Source organism: Contarinia nasturtii, unplaced genomic scaffold (assembly GCF_009176525.2).
Source record: "Contarinia nasturtii isolate CC-2019 unplaced genomic scaffold, AAFC_CNas_1.1 Cnas_scaffold_3801, whole genome shotgun sequence".
NCBI lineage: Eukaryota > Metazoa > Arthropoda > Insecta > Diptera > Cecidomyiidae > Contarinia > Contarinia nasturtii.
Window position 1 is genome coordinate 435 of NW_022201098.1, and position 10,336 is coordinate 10,770.

Sequence of the window (10,336 nt, forward strand, 5' to 3'; positions counted from 1 at the left end):
ATTTAGTTTTGCTTGAAAAGCAAATATGATTTGTCGCCTCAAATTATGGCAGCATCCAGCATCACAAAAAATAAAAAATAAATCACAGTCAATAGCACACATCGGTCGGCAGATTGCATTGAATACTCCAATCATATCCACTGGCCACTCCTTTTATTTACAGACGGGATTTGAGTTTTTCAAAACAAATCCACATAATTTTCCCGAAAAATATGGAATTTTTGGTCAAGTTTATCAGTCCATAAATGTAGTAAATATTTTCGTTATTTGTTTTTGGTGAGGCATAACAGTTTGCTTGGGGTGAACATACGCAATACGTTGAGTTGTGTACATATGGATTAATGTGAGCGCTATCTATCCAGTCGCTGCCATCTACTAATGTCTACATATCCGTGCATCTTGATAAATGAAATGGTGTGTAAACACCTTATAGCTTCTGTAATTTTTATTACTTTCAGCAACTAGACAGATAACATTCACCTAAATTTGTCGCAAATGTTGTTTACCGCATATTGCGTTGATAAGATAAACAAAGGTTAGAGTCAAATCTGAACCCATATACATATGTATTTTGTGACGTTTTCATTGATTTGCACTGATACAAGCATTTTCGTGTCTGTTTAGAAAACAGCTGGTTCCGTACATTAGATGCAAACCTTACGCACGACATGCCAGTTGAGCTTCAGCTATCTACAGGTAAACATCATTCAACAAGTGTTCATATTCATCGATTGATACGTTTCAAGTATGGCCAAAATAATTTCGGGTACCGAAACAGCAAAGTAAGTGATTGAAAAATTACCTCTTACTGATAATAATTTCGTAAATGTGGTAATCAATTTGTTTTCAATGAAATTATGTAATTTTTTCTCGTATTTTGTTGTCTGGCTTCCGAAGTCTTTAATTACTTGTAGTAGAGAGACTCCGTGTTCAGCAGAGGTCATTCGGTTTCATATATTTAGTTTCATTGAACAGTTCGATCTATTCGCCAAAACCCATCTTTTAAACAACTTTTTTCTCCGATTCCCTTTAAGAAACCTTAAGAAAACGGTCACACGATTTGATATGTACATTTCAAGTAAAACTAGTTCGATTTGTTTTACACATAAAAAAACATTAGACAGACGGCGTCTGACAGATGTTACATTTATCTACAACAATACCGATATACACAGAGCGCTTGCGTACAACTCACTGCGTACGATCAGTGAATGAATGAATTGCCATAGAGAGTGACGTTTTTAAAAAAACACTCGTTTAGTTGAAATTCAGCTGGCAGTGTGACGACATCAAACAAATCGACTTTTTTCATAGCACAATTCTTTAAAAAGACATTTTTTGATAGAAAATTTTCAGTTTTTAAATTTTCTCATTCAGTGTTTATTCTTTCGCAATTTTTCGTTGAAGGTGTCTAATGGCACAGTTAATTTCGGGAACAGACATCGCCAAGTAAGTGTGATAAGCAAAAGCAGCATATTTCTGTCTCAAAACACATGCCAACCGGCATTTTTGACAGTTCTATGTTGTATGTGCGCACACAATAAGTGTGAACAGCAAACTATTCCGTGTGTAACTATTTCGTAAGAAAAAAATTGCTTAGTTTCATTTGTTGGATTTTTGGAGTTGAATAGAATATGTGTGTTATCTGAATACAAAAACTTTTTTAAACTGATTAATTTCAAGTGATTTCTACCGCTGGTACATTTTTCTATTCAATATTTGTTGTTGTTTTCAATGAAACAATTTCTAATCGCATAATGTTTGAGTTCAATTGCTAATATGCTATTGGAAATGGTTGAGAACATCCAAATAAATACAATTTTCAATTAATTGAATGCGAAAGTGCGATAATTTTAGACAGCTTATCATTTAACACATCGTCTGAGTTTTTTGTATATTTTTACATTGTGGCAGTCCAACGCGGCACGGAATTTGTGTAAATTATTGAATAGACAGCTATTTTCAGCGACTTCTGATAATTTTGTTTTCGATTTGAAAATCGAGTTTATTTTTGTTGAAAACATGGCTTAAATGGGGGGTATGTGTGAGAGAATGAGAAAGAGCGAGAATGTAGCAACAAGAGTGTGAAAAAGATCGAGAATATAGGGAATAAAGCAGAGCAGCGTGAGAGCAAGAGTGTTAGAGCACGACAGTACTAGAGAATGAGAGAGAGTGAAGTTTGTAGATAGAGGTGCGAAAGAGACCGGAATAAAATCATTCACAAATGAAACAAACGGGCGATATTTTGTATGCAAAGCCAACGGCAATCGCACCGTGCTTCTTTCCACTGTTTCAATACATTGTTTGGTCATCTCATTTCAACGCACACATACAATTCATTCCACACTCAATTAACATAAAGCAATGCGCAAAGGTCAAGGTAACGCTGTGAATGACAACAATGCTATTTTCAAAGGGTTGGATGATTGCATATGAAAGAGATGAATTGAGAACAAACAAAATCGACCAGCAATGTTTTATCTGTTTCATGCGGTTCTCTTGTAACTGTATTCGTCAGTGAAAAAAAAAATGAATACCGTGTGATTTTTATGTCGCTCCTCTTCGCATATCTCTATTAAAAAAAACTTCAAACAATTTTTTTGTGATAAATACGATTTATTTCATGAAGTCTGAAAAAATGTACTTTGAAGAAAAATGACTAAATATTTAAATTTTTCCCCAGATCAATTCGTCAGGAATTGAGGCAGTTAGTGTCGCAGATTCAAAAGCAGAATCCCACTTTGGTGCCAGGTTTGGCAATCGTTCAAGTTGGTGGTCGTGATGATTCGAATGTCTACATTCGCATGAAAATTCGGGCGGCCGCTGAAATCGGCATTGAAGCTCAACACGTCAAACTACCCAGAACCATTACACAAAGTGAACTTCTTGCAAAGGTATATTACTGTTACTTTGTCCGCTCAAACAAATATTTACTATTTCATTATCTCTCATCAGTTGGACGAGTTAAACAATGACGAAAATGTGCATGGAATTATTGTCCAAATGCCATTGGATTGTGAGGAAAAAATTGACTCAGATTTGGTGACCGATTACGTCAGTCCCGAAAAAGATGTCGATGGGTAAGCAAATTTACTATCTCATTTGAAAATTTCCGTTAAAAAACAATCTATTCTTGCCGCAGAGCTAATCATAAAATTCAATTTTTAATTATCAAATTTTTTTTTCAGATTGCATACATTGAACGAAGGACGAACGGCAATCAATACTAAAACTGGTTTTGTTCCATGCACACCAAACGGATGCATTGAATTGATCAAACGATCGGGCATTCCGATGGCAGGCACCAGAGCGGTTGTTCTTGGTAAGCAAACTGATTTGGTGACCCCAAAAGGTCGTGTTTTTTTATCAGTTTATGAATTTGTGATGGTGCAGTATTTGTAAATAGCGATAATTAGTAAAATAAGCGATAAGTAGAATAATACTCATGTTTTTGTATGTCTCTGTTGAACCAAAGGTCGCAGCAAGATTGTGGGCACGCCAGTTTCGGAGTTACTCAAATGGAATGATGCAACCGTCACTGTTTGCCATTCGAAAACAAAAAATCTTCCCGATGTGGTATGTGTTATACAATATACACTGAGTCTAATATTTTTGGTAGACAAAATTTAGCATGGCACACTCCACTCACACGCCATTCGTATATAAATCCTATGTCAATGGAGAGTTTCTCTGCTTACTTTGATTGTTATTTTGTCTATCAAAAAAATTTGATTCACTGTAGATTTTAATTCAGTGTTTTTCATACATAAAATGTGCTTTTGTATTGACGTAGATTAGAGAGGCTGACATTTTGGTTGTTGCTATCGGCAGAGCAAAATTTGTTAAGGGAGACTGGATTAAACCGAATGCCGTTGTTATTGATTGTGGAATTAATTCGATTTCCGGTGAGTTACGATTGATTGAGATATTGGAATGAGACAAATTGTTGAAATTAGACAAAATATATAGAGAGAAAGGCGAAAACTATTAAATTTTTATATGAAAAGAGATAAGAGACAAAAAGAGAAATCGATATGTCCGATCGATTTTAATCTATCAATCACACAATATGGATACGTATGTCTAAAGTTCCGACTTCTTCGAAAGTCCATACATTTCGTACTCCTCGTGTATAACATCGTTCTTTTTTACCGAGTATGTTTGATTGGAACTTATAGAAGAAAAACATGTATTTTGTCACCAATTTCAATATTCTCCATTAAAAATGTTCCAAACTAAAAATGTCCATCTAACCTTTAATCTTCGTTTCTATTTTTTTCTGCCAGTGCTCGACCCTACCACAAATACCACCGTGCAACGTTTATGCGGTGATGTTGATTTTGACGAAGCATCCAAAGTCGCCTCATACATAACACCAGTACCGGGTGGTGTTGGACCCATGACAGTATAATTAGTAAAATAAGCGATAAGTAGAATAATACTCATGTTTTTGTATGTCTCTGTTGAACCAAAGGTAGCCATGTTAATGAAAAATACCGTACAATCCTATGTACATTGGGTGAATCGTATCACCGGCTCTAAACAGTGGAGCCTATCTCCATTACCGCTTAACTTGATCAAACCAGTTCCCAGTGACATTGCAATTGCACGTGCACAACAACCGAAAGACATAAAAAAATTGGCCGACGAAATTGGTTTGCAATCGAGCGAAGTGAATTTGTTCGGTCCGAAAAAGGCGAAAATCTCACTGAACACATTGACCCGTCTTCGAGACCGACCCGATGGAAAATATGTTGTTGTTGCTGGGTGAGTCATTATAAGGGTTTTTTTTTTGGAAACGACAAGCGATTTTCCACTTGATGACACTCAATATTAAAAAATACTTGAATATTATTCGTGTTCCCATATAACTCATTTGCGGAGTAATTTTGTCGATGACGGGACTGTGCGGAGTTCGGCGGAGATAGCATGCAAATGCTGTGTGTGCCAGTGCAACAGCATTCTTTGCTGTTCATAGATTTATTTTGTCCAATCGAACATCTTAGTAGCCGTACACACAGCTAAGTTACTAATCATCTGCGTAAGAATGATACACATAGAAGTGCTGTTACCCTCGTACACACAGAGTTTGTATTTCATCTCCGCCAAACTCCGCACAGTCCCGCCACCGTCAAAATTACTCCGCAAATGAATTATATGGGTTCCTCGTATCCCTTTCAGAATCACACCGACACCATTGGGAGAAGGAAAAAGTACGTGTACAATTGGTTTGGCTCAAGCATTGGCGGCAACAAAATGTGTGAATGCAATGGCATGCCTACGTCAACCATCACAAGGCCCAACATTTGGGTGAGTTACGGCCGAACAAACATTTTTAATTTTCCACACACTTTAAATGGTAACATTTTTCTCCAACAATAGTATAAAAGGTGGTGCAGCCGGTGGTGGATACAGTCAAGTGATTCCAATGGAAGATTTCAATCTTCATCTAACGGGTGACATTCATGCGATCACCGCTGCCAACAATTTACTTGCCGCCCAATTGGATGCTCGTATATTCCACGAGTCGACGCAAACAACCGAAGCCCTCTACAACCGTTTGGTACCGACAATCAAAGGAAAACGTAGTTTTTCAACGATTCAATTACGCCGCTTGCAACGATTGAATATCCAAAAGACGGATCCCAATGAATTGACTGCTGACGAAATTACACGATTCAGTCGATTGAATATTGATCCGAAAAATGTGGTTTGGACACGTGTGCTCGATATTAACGATCGTTATTTGCGTGAAATCACCATCGGTGAATCGAAAACAGAAAAAGGTTTTACACGTAAAGAGAGTTTTGCAATTTCGGTTGCAAGTGAAATAATGGCAATTTTAGCATTGGCCCAAGATTTGACCGACATGAAAGAACGTTTAGCCAAAATGGTGGTTGCCTTCGATTTGAATGGAAATGCCGTATTGGCCGATGACTTGGGCATTACTGGTGCCTTAATGGTATTACTTAAAGATACAATTGAACCGACATTGATGCAAACTTTGGAGGGAACACCAGTTTTTGTACATGCCGGACCATTTGCGAACATTGCACACGGATGCTCGTCAATTGTTTCCGATAATATTGCATTGAAATTGGTGGGACAAAATGGTTTTTGTCTTACGGAAGCCGGATTTGGATCCGACATTGGCATGGAGAAATTCATGGACATTAAATGTCGCACCTCACAAAAGGTACCCGATGCTGTTGTACTTGTGACCACTGTTCGAGCATTGAAAATGCACGGCGGTGGACCGGCGGTTACACCAGGTAAAGTGGCACTATTTCATGAATACTATGTATTTTAAAAAGGACTCGATGACGAACACAACTTGAATAATTTTCTATATTTATAGGGGCACCATTGAAAAGTGAGTACACCAGCGAAAATATTGACTTGGTCAAACAGGGACTACCAAATTTGATTAAACACATTAGCAATGGCACCAAATTTGGCGTACCAGTTGTCGTTTGCATTAATGTTCATGCGTAAGTTTTTGAAAAATATTTTGTCACACTTTTTGGATTTTTCATTGGAGGAAATTTTTGAATGAAATTGACATTGTCTTTTATTCCAAATTAATTTCTTTAATTCAACAAATTTTTTTTGCAGACATGACACAGAAGCCGAATTGGAAGTGGTGAAAAAAGCAGCCATTGAAAATGGAGCATTCGATGCTGTTGTCAGCTATCATTACGCCGAAGGTGGAAAAGGTGCTGAAAAACTCGCGGACGCTCTTGTCAAGGCTTGTTCTAATAAAAAATCAACATTCCGCTTTTTGTACGATTTGAACAAACCGATCGAAGAAAAAATAACGAAAATCGCACAAGAAATGTACGGTGCCGGAGAGGTTGAATTCCAGCCCACTGTCAAAGAGAAAATTCAAATGTACAACGCACAAGTGAGTCGATTTTTTAAAGAAGAAAGATAGATGAATAAAAATGTGCTGATTGATTGTGTTCCATATTAAGCACGTTTTGATCCTTCTTCATATTTTAACTATTTAATAAATTTTAACTATCCAATTAACTTTCTCTCATTTCCAGGGTTTCAATCTCCTGCCAATTTGTATGGCAAAAACATCGAACTCATTGACCGCCGATCCAACGATCAAAGGTGCACCACTTGGATTTAAAATCGTTGTGAATGATATCTTTATATCAGCCGGAGCCGGATTTATCGTACCAATTTGTGGCGATATTGCTAAAATGCCCGGATTGCCAACACGACCGTGCTTCTACGACATGGACTTGAATACGGAAAATGGCGAAATTCAAGGACTTTTTTAAATGATAATAATAAGACAGATCTATTACGACAGCTATGCAGTACTGCGACTATTTTAGAATACCTAAATGGTTATTGGACGACGAAAGAAGAATTAAGAACTTGAAATGAAGATTGTTATACTTGAATTTGTTAAGTAATTTTTAACATATTTGTCAAATTTGAATGCAGACTGAAAGATAAATATTTCTGTTTTGCTTTAGAGACGAAGTTGATTAAATAAAGCCATATTTTGAATTTTTTTAAAAGACACATTTTTGAAGAAAATTTGTTTTTCCATATTTTGTTAATAATAATATATCTAATAATAATTTATATATCTGTATAAAATCCATCGTGGGGACGCTATATTGTATTTTAAAACAAATTAGCAAAATACACAAAAAAAATTAGAAAATTTGACAAAAATATAATTTCCAGGGCGTTATTTTGCTAGGATTACATTTTGAAGATGCAGCAAAGTGCAAAAAGTGACAAAAATGAAAATTATGAATACGTGGCATAGAGTACATTATAATTACTAGTTAATACCAGAATATAAAGAGGATGTGTTTAGTGTAATGGTTCCGAATCAAAAAACAAAAATTCATTTTGTTGACATATACTAAACATAATTCTAGTCAACAAGACAACAACAGAATGAAATTATTTTTTGGCTTTAGTTATTTTTCATCAAATCCCAGCTCCGTGTAAAATTTCAAGTCGATGTGTGAACATTTAAGCGAAAATTTTTAGATTTTGTATGAAACCCAATGCTCTGATTGACGAATGAGTTCTGAAAAAAAGTTTGCAGGAAAAAGTTTTGTGGCGATTCATGGTGCTTTAGTAAATTGGGCATGCGGAATTCAAAAATACATGAATTTTGAGCAAAAATATTGACGGAAGCATATGTTTTAGATGACTTTTTTGAAAATCGATGGGCGAAAAAAAATTCCGTTGCAACTTTTTTTCATAAAAAATGAAAAGTGCATTTTTGTGATGGGCCTATCTTATAGAGCTCTTCTAATACTATCTACAACAATACTAAAACCAATTCACTTTCATACGAATTTATTGAAAAAAATTCATTTGAAAAATGACGAACTTTAAATCGAGCGGAGTGAAAATGAGGGGGGTGTAGGCCAAAGTGCCAGAACAAAAAATGTTACTCTCGACCAGGTCTACAAAAGCCGCACTAGCCGTTTTTTTCATTTTCAAAAATAAAAAATCGATGCACCCTACTGTACAACAAGGCCTAGTCAATATCTTCCAATGATAACGTTATGATATAGATTTTGGATAACACAAAACAATCACTAGAACTTGACTTAAGTGAGAGGCGAACTTTCGGATCTACCAACTGTTCAAATATGTTTCTATACGAACGACGTTATCCTAGTTCAGAATCTAAAGGTGAAAGAAAGATGAGTAAATAAAATACGATATGTGCCATGTTTTGACTCGATTCATTTATTTAATTCCATTTTCTTTACAAATTATTTTGAAGCTGGCAACATTGGTGCGATAAGGACAATTTCCAAACATGATTCATTACTTTTGTTTTACTTCTTTCCATTATGAATATTCTTCATGTGCTGATTGGCGTTTCCTTTCAGTGTAAAACGTGCACCACACAAATTGCATGAAAATGGTTTTTCACCGATATGATGAGTTCCCATATGACCTACTAATTGCGGCAATTTTTGCATTGAAACTTTGCACACATAACATTGATAATGGCGACGGTTGCAGCCTATCTCATGTTCCTTCTTATCAACTTCTTCTTCAAATGGCCGCTGACATTTGGCGCAACAGAATGGACGCTGTTTGGCATGTGTTGCCAAATGTTTCTTCAGTTCAATCTTTTGGAAAAACTTCTTTTCACAAATACCGCATTTAAATGGTTTTTCGCCAGTGTGATGGACTTGCATGTGCAGTTTCAAATGACCTTTATTGAAACGTTTGTATATCTGACAGATATGACATTCGAATCGGCGACGCTTGCATTTATTTTCATGCACTTGTTTTTTGTCTTCAGCAGCGAATCGTTGACCACATTTTGAACAGTCGAATGGAAGTTGTTGGCGGTGAGTGCGTGAATGGGACTTCAATTCATTTAGCCTAACAAATGCCTTCGAACATACACGGCATGCGAATGGTTTTTCACCACTGTGGATTCGCATGTGGTGTTTTAAATCTTTCAAATACAGAGTGGTAAATTTGCACAAGTAGCACTTGAACTGGCGACCATTGCATTTGGTTTCATGACTGATTTTATCAACTTCTTCGGCAAATCTACGACGACACTTCGAGCAATCAAATGGCAATTCAGGAACATGGATTATTTTGTGACGATTCAAATCAAACTTTTGTGAAAAAGCCTTCCCGCAAATTTCGCATTCGAATGGTTTTTCGCCGGTGTGAGTTCGAATATGTCTTTTGAGATTCGATGCATATGGTGTGAGATAATTGCAAAAAGTACAACGATGCAACTTCTTAATCTGTTCCGTTGACATTTTCCGAGGTTTGGTCTTGTTGTTTTTCTTTGCTCTTCTTGGTCCCTTGACTTTTGCACGACGCTTGGGCTGTTCACCGTTAACATTATCCAAGCCAACATCACCTTGATCATCATTGGCACCCTTACTTGAACCTGCTCCCTTCGTGGAGTTACCTTCTTTCTTCACACAATCCCCTTCAAATTCCATTTCCTCCTTCACGTCATCGCGCAAATACTCGCTATCGCTCTCGCTCTCCGATTTAACATTGACACTGGCTTCGACCGATGATGGTTTTGTCGGGCATACAATCAGAGATGCATTATCTTCCGGCTCTTGCTTGATGCTCTCCTCTTTGATTTCCATATGCCAACACTTTGCCTTGCACTTACATTTGCGATTGGCCTTGCCTTTCGTGCCTTGCTCACCGATTTGAGTCAAACTCCAGGTAGATTACACTTTTACTTTTCCGCACACACCTAGTGTGTAAGGTAAAGTATTGGAATCGGTCGAAAAATTAACACCCATAAAAAATGTGTTTTCTGGGTGTTTTTGGGGCCAGGGAACACGAA

General features: G+C 36.7%; 2 protein-coding genes across 3 annotated transcripts; one reads left to right on the forward strand and one right to left on the reverse strand.

Annotated features, from left to right (window-relative positions):
• The first annotated feature begins 649 nt into the window (after positions 1–649).
• LOC116350169 (C-1-tetrahydrofolate synthase, cytoplasmic) lies at positions 650–7,544 on the forward strand. Of its 2 annotated transcripts, none has more exons than XM_031781905.1 (13): positions 650–782; positions 2,684–2,894; positions 2,956–3,080; positions 3,189–3,322; positions 3,476–3,576; positions 3,794–3,905; positions 4,287–4,405; positions 4,475–4,767; positions 5,182–5,310; positions 5,383–6,272; positions 6,359–6,491; positions 6,616–6,904; positions 7,050–7,544. In XM_031781905.1, the coding sequence occupies exons 1-13, from the start codon at positions 748–750 to the stop codon at positions 7,290–7,292; spliced, it is 2,814 nt and encodes a 937-aa protein (XP_031637765.1). In that variant the 5' UTR covers positions 650–747; the 3' UTR covers positions 7,293–7,544. The 2 variants fall into 2 exon arrangements, with proteins under 2 accessions (XP_031637765.1, XP_031637766.1); XM_031781906.1 differs by lacking the exon at positions 650–782 and adding an exon at positions 1,302–1,449.
• Positions 7,545–8,831: 1,287 nt separating this feature from the next.
• On the reverse strand, positions 8,832–10,130 carry LOC116350168 (zinc finger protein OZF-like). The gene has a single exon (XM_031781904.1). It carries the CDS (start codon positions 10,128–10,130, stop codon positions 8,832–8,834), a length of 1,299 nt encoding a protein of 432 aa, XP_031637764.1.
• Between the last annotated feature and the right edge of the window lie 206 nt (positions 10,131–10,336).

Excerpts from the sequence above, each read along its gene's own strand:
- LOC116350168 (XM_031781904.1), bottom strand. The coding sequence starts at position 10,130 with ATGGAAATCAAAGAGGAGAGCATCAAGCAAGAGCCGGAAGATAATGCA.
- LOC116350169 (XM_031781905.1), top strand. The coding sequence starts at position 748 with ATGGCCAAAATAATTTCGGGTACCGAAACAGCAAA. Across the intron at positions 4,768-5,181 it reads AAATATGTTGTTGTTGCTGG|AATCACACCGACACCATTGG; the intron begins GTGAGTCATTAT and ends TATCCCTTTCAG. Across the intron at positions 6,905-7,049 it reads TTCAAATGTACAACGCACAA|GGTTTCAATCTCCTGCCAAT; the intron begins GTGAGTCGATTT and ends TCTCATTTCCAG.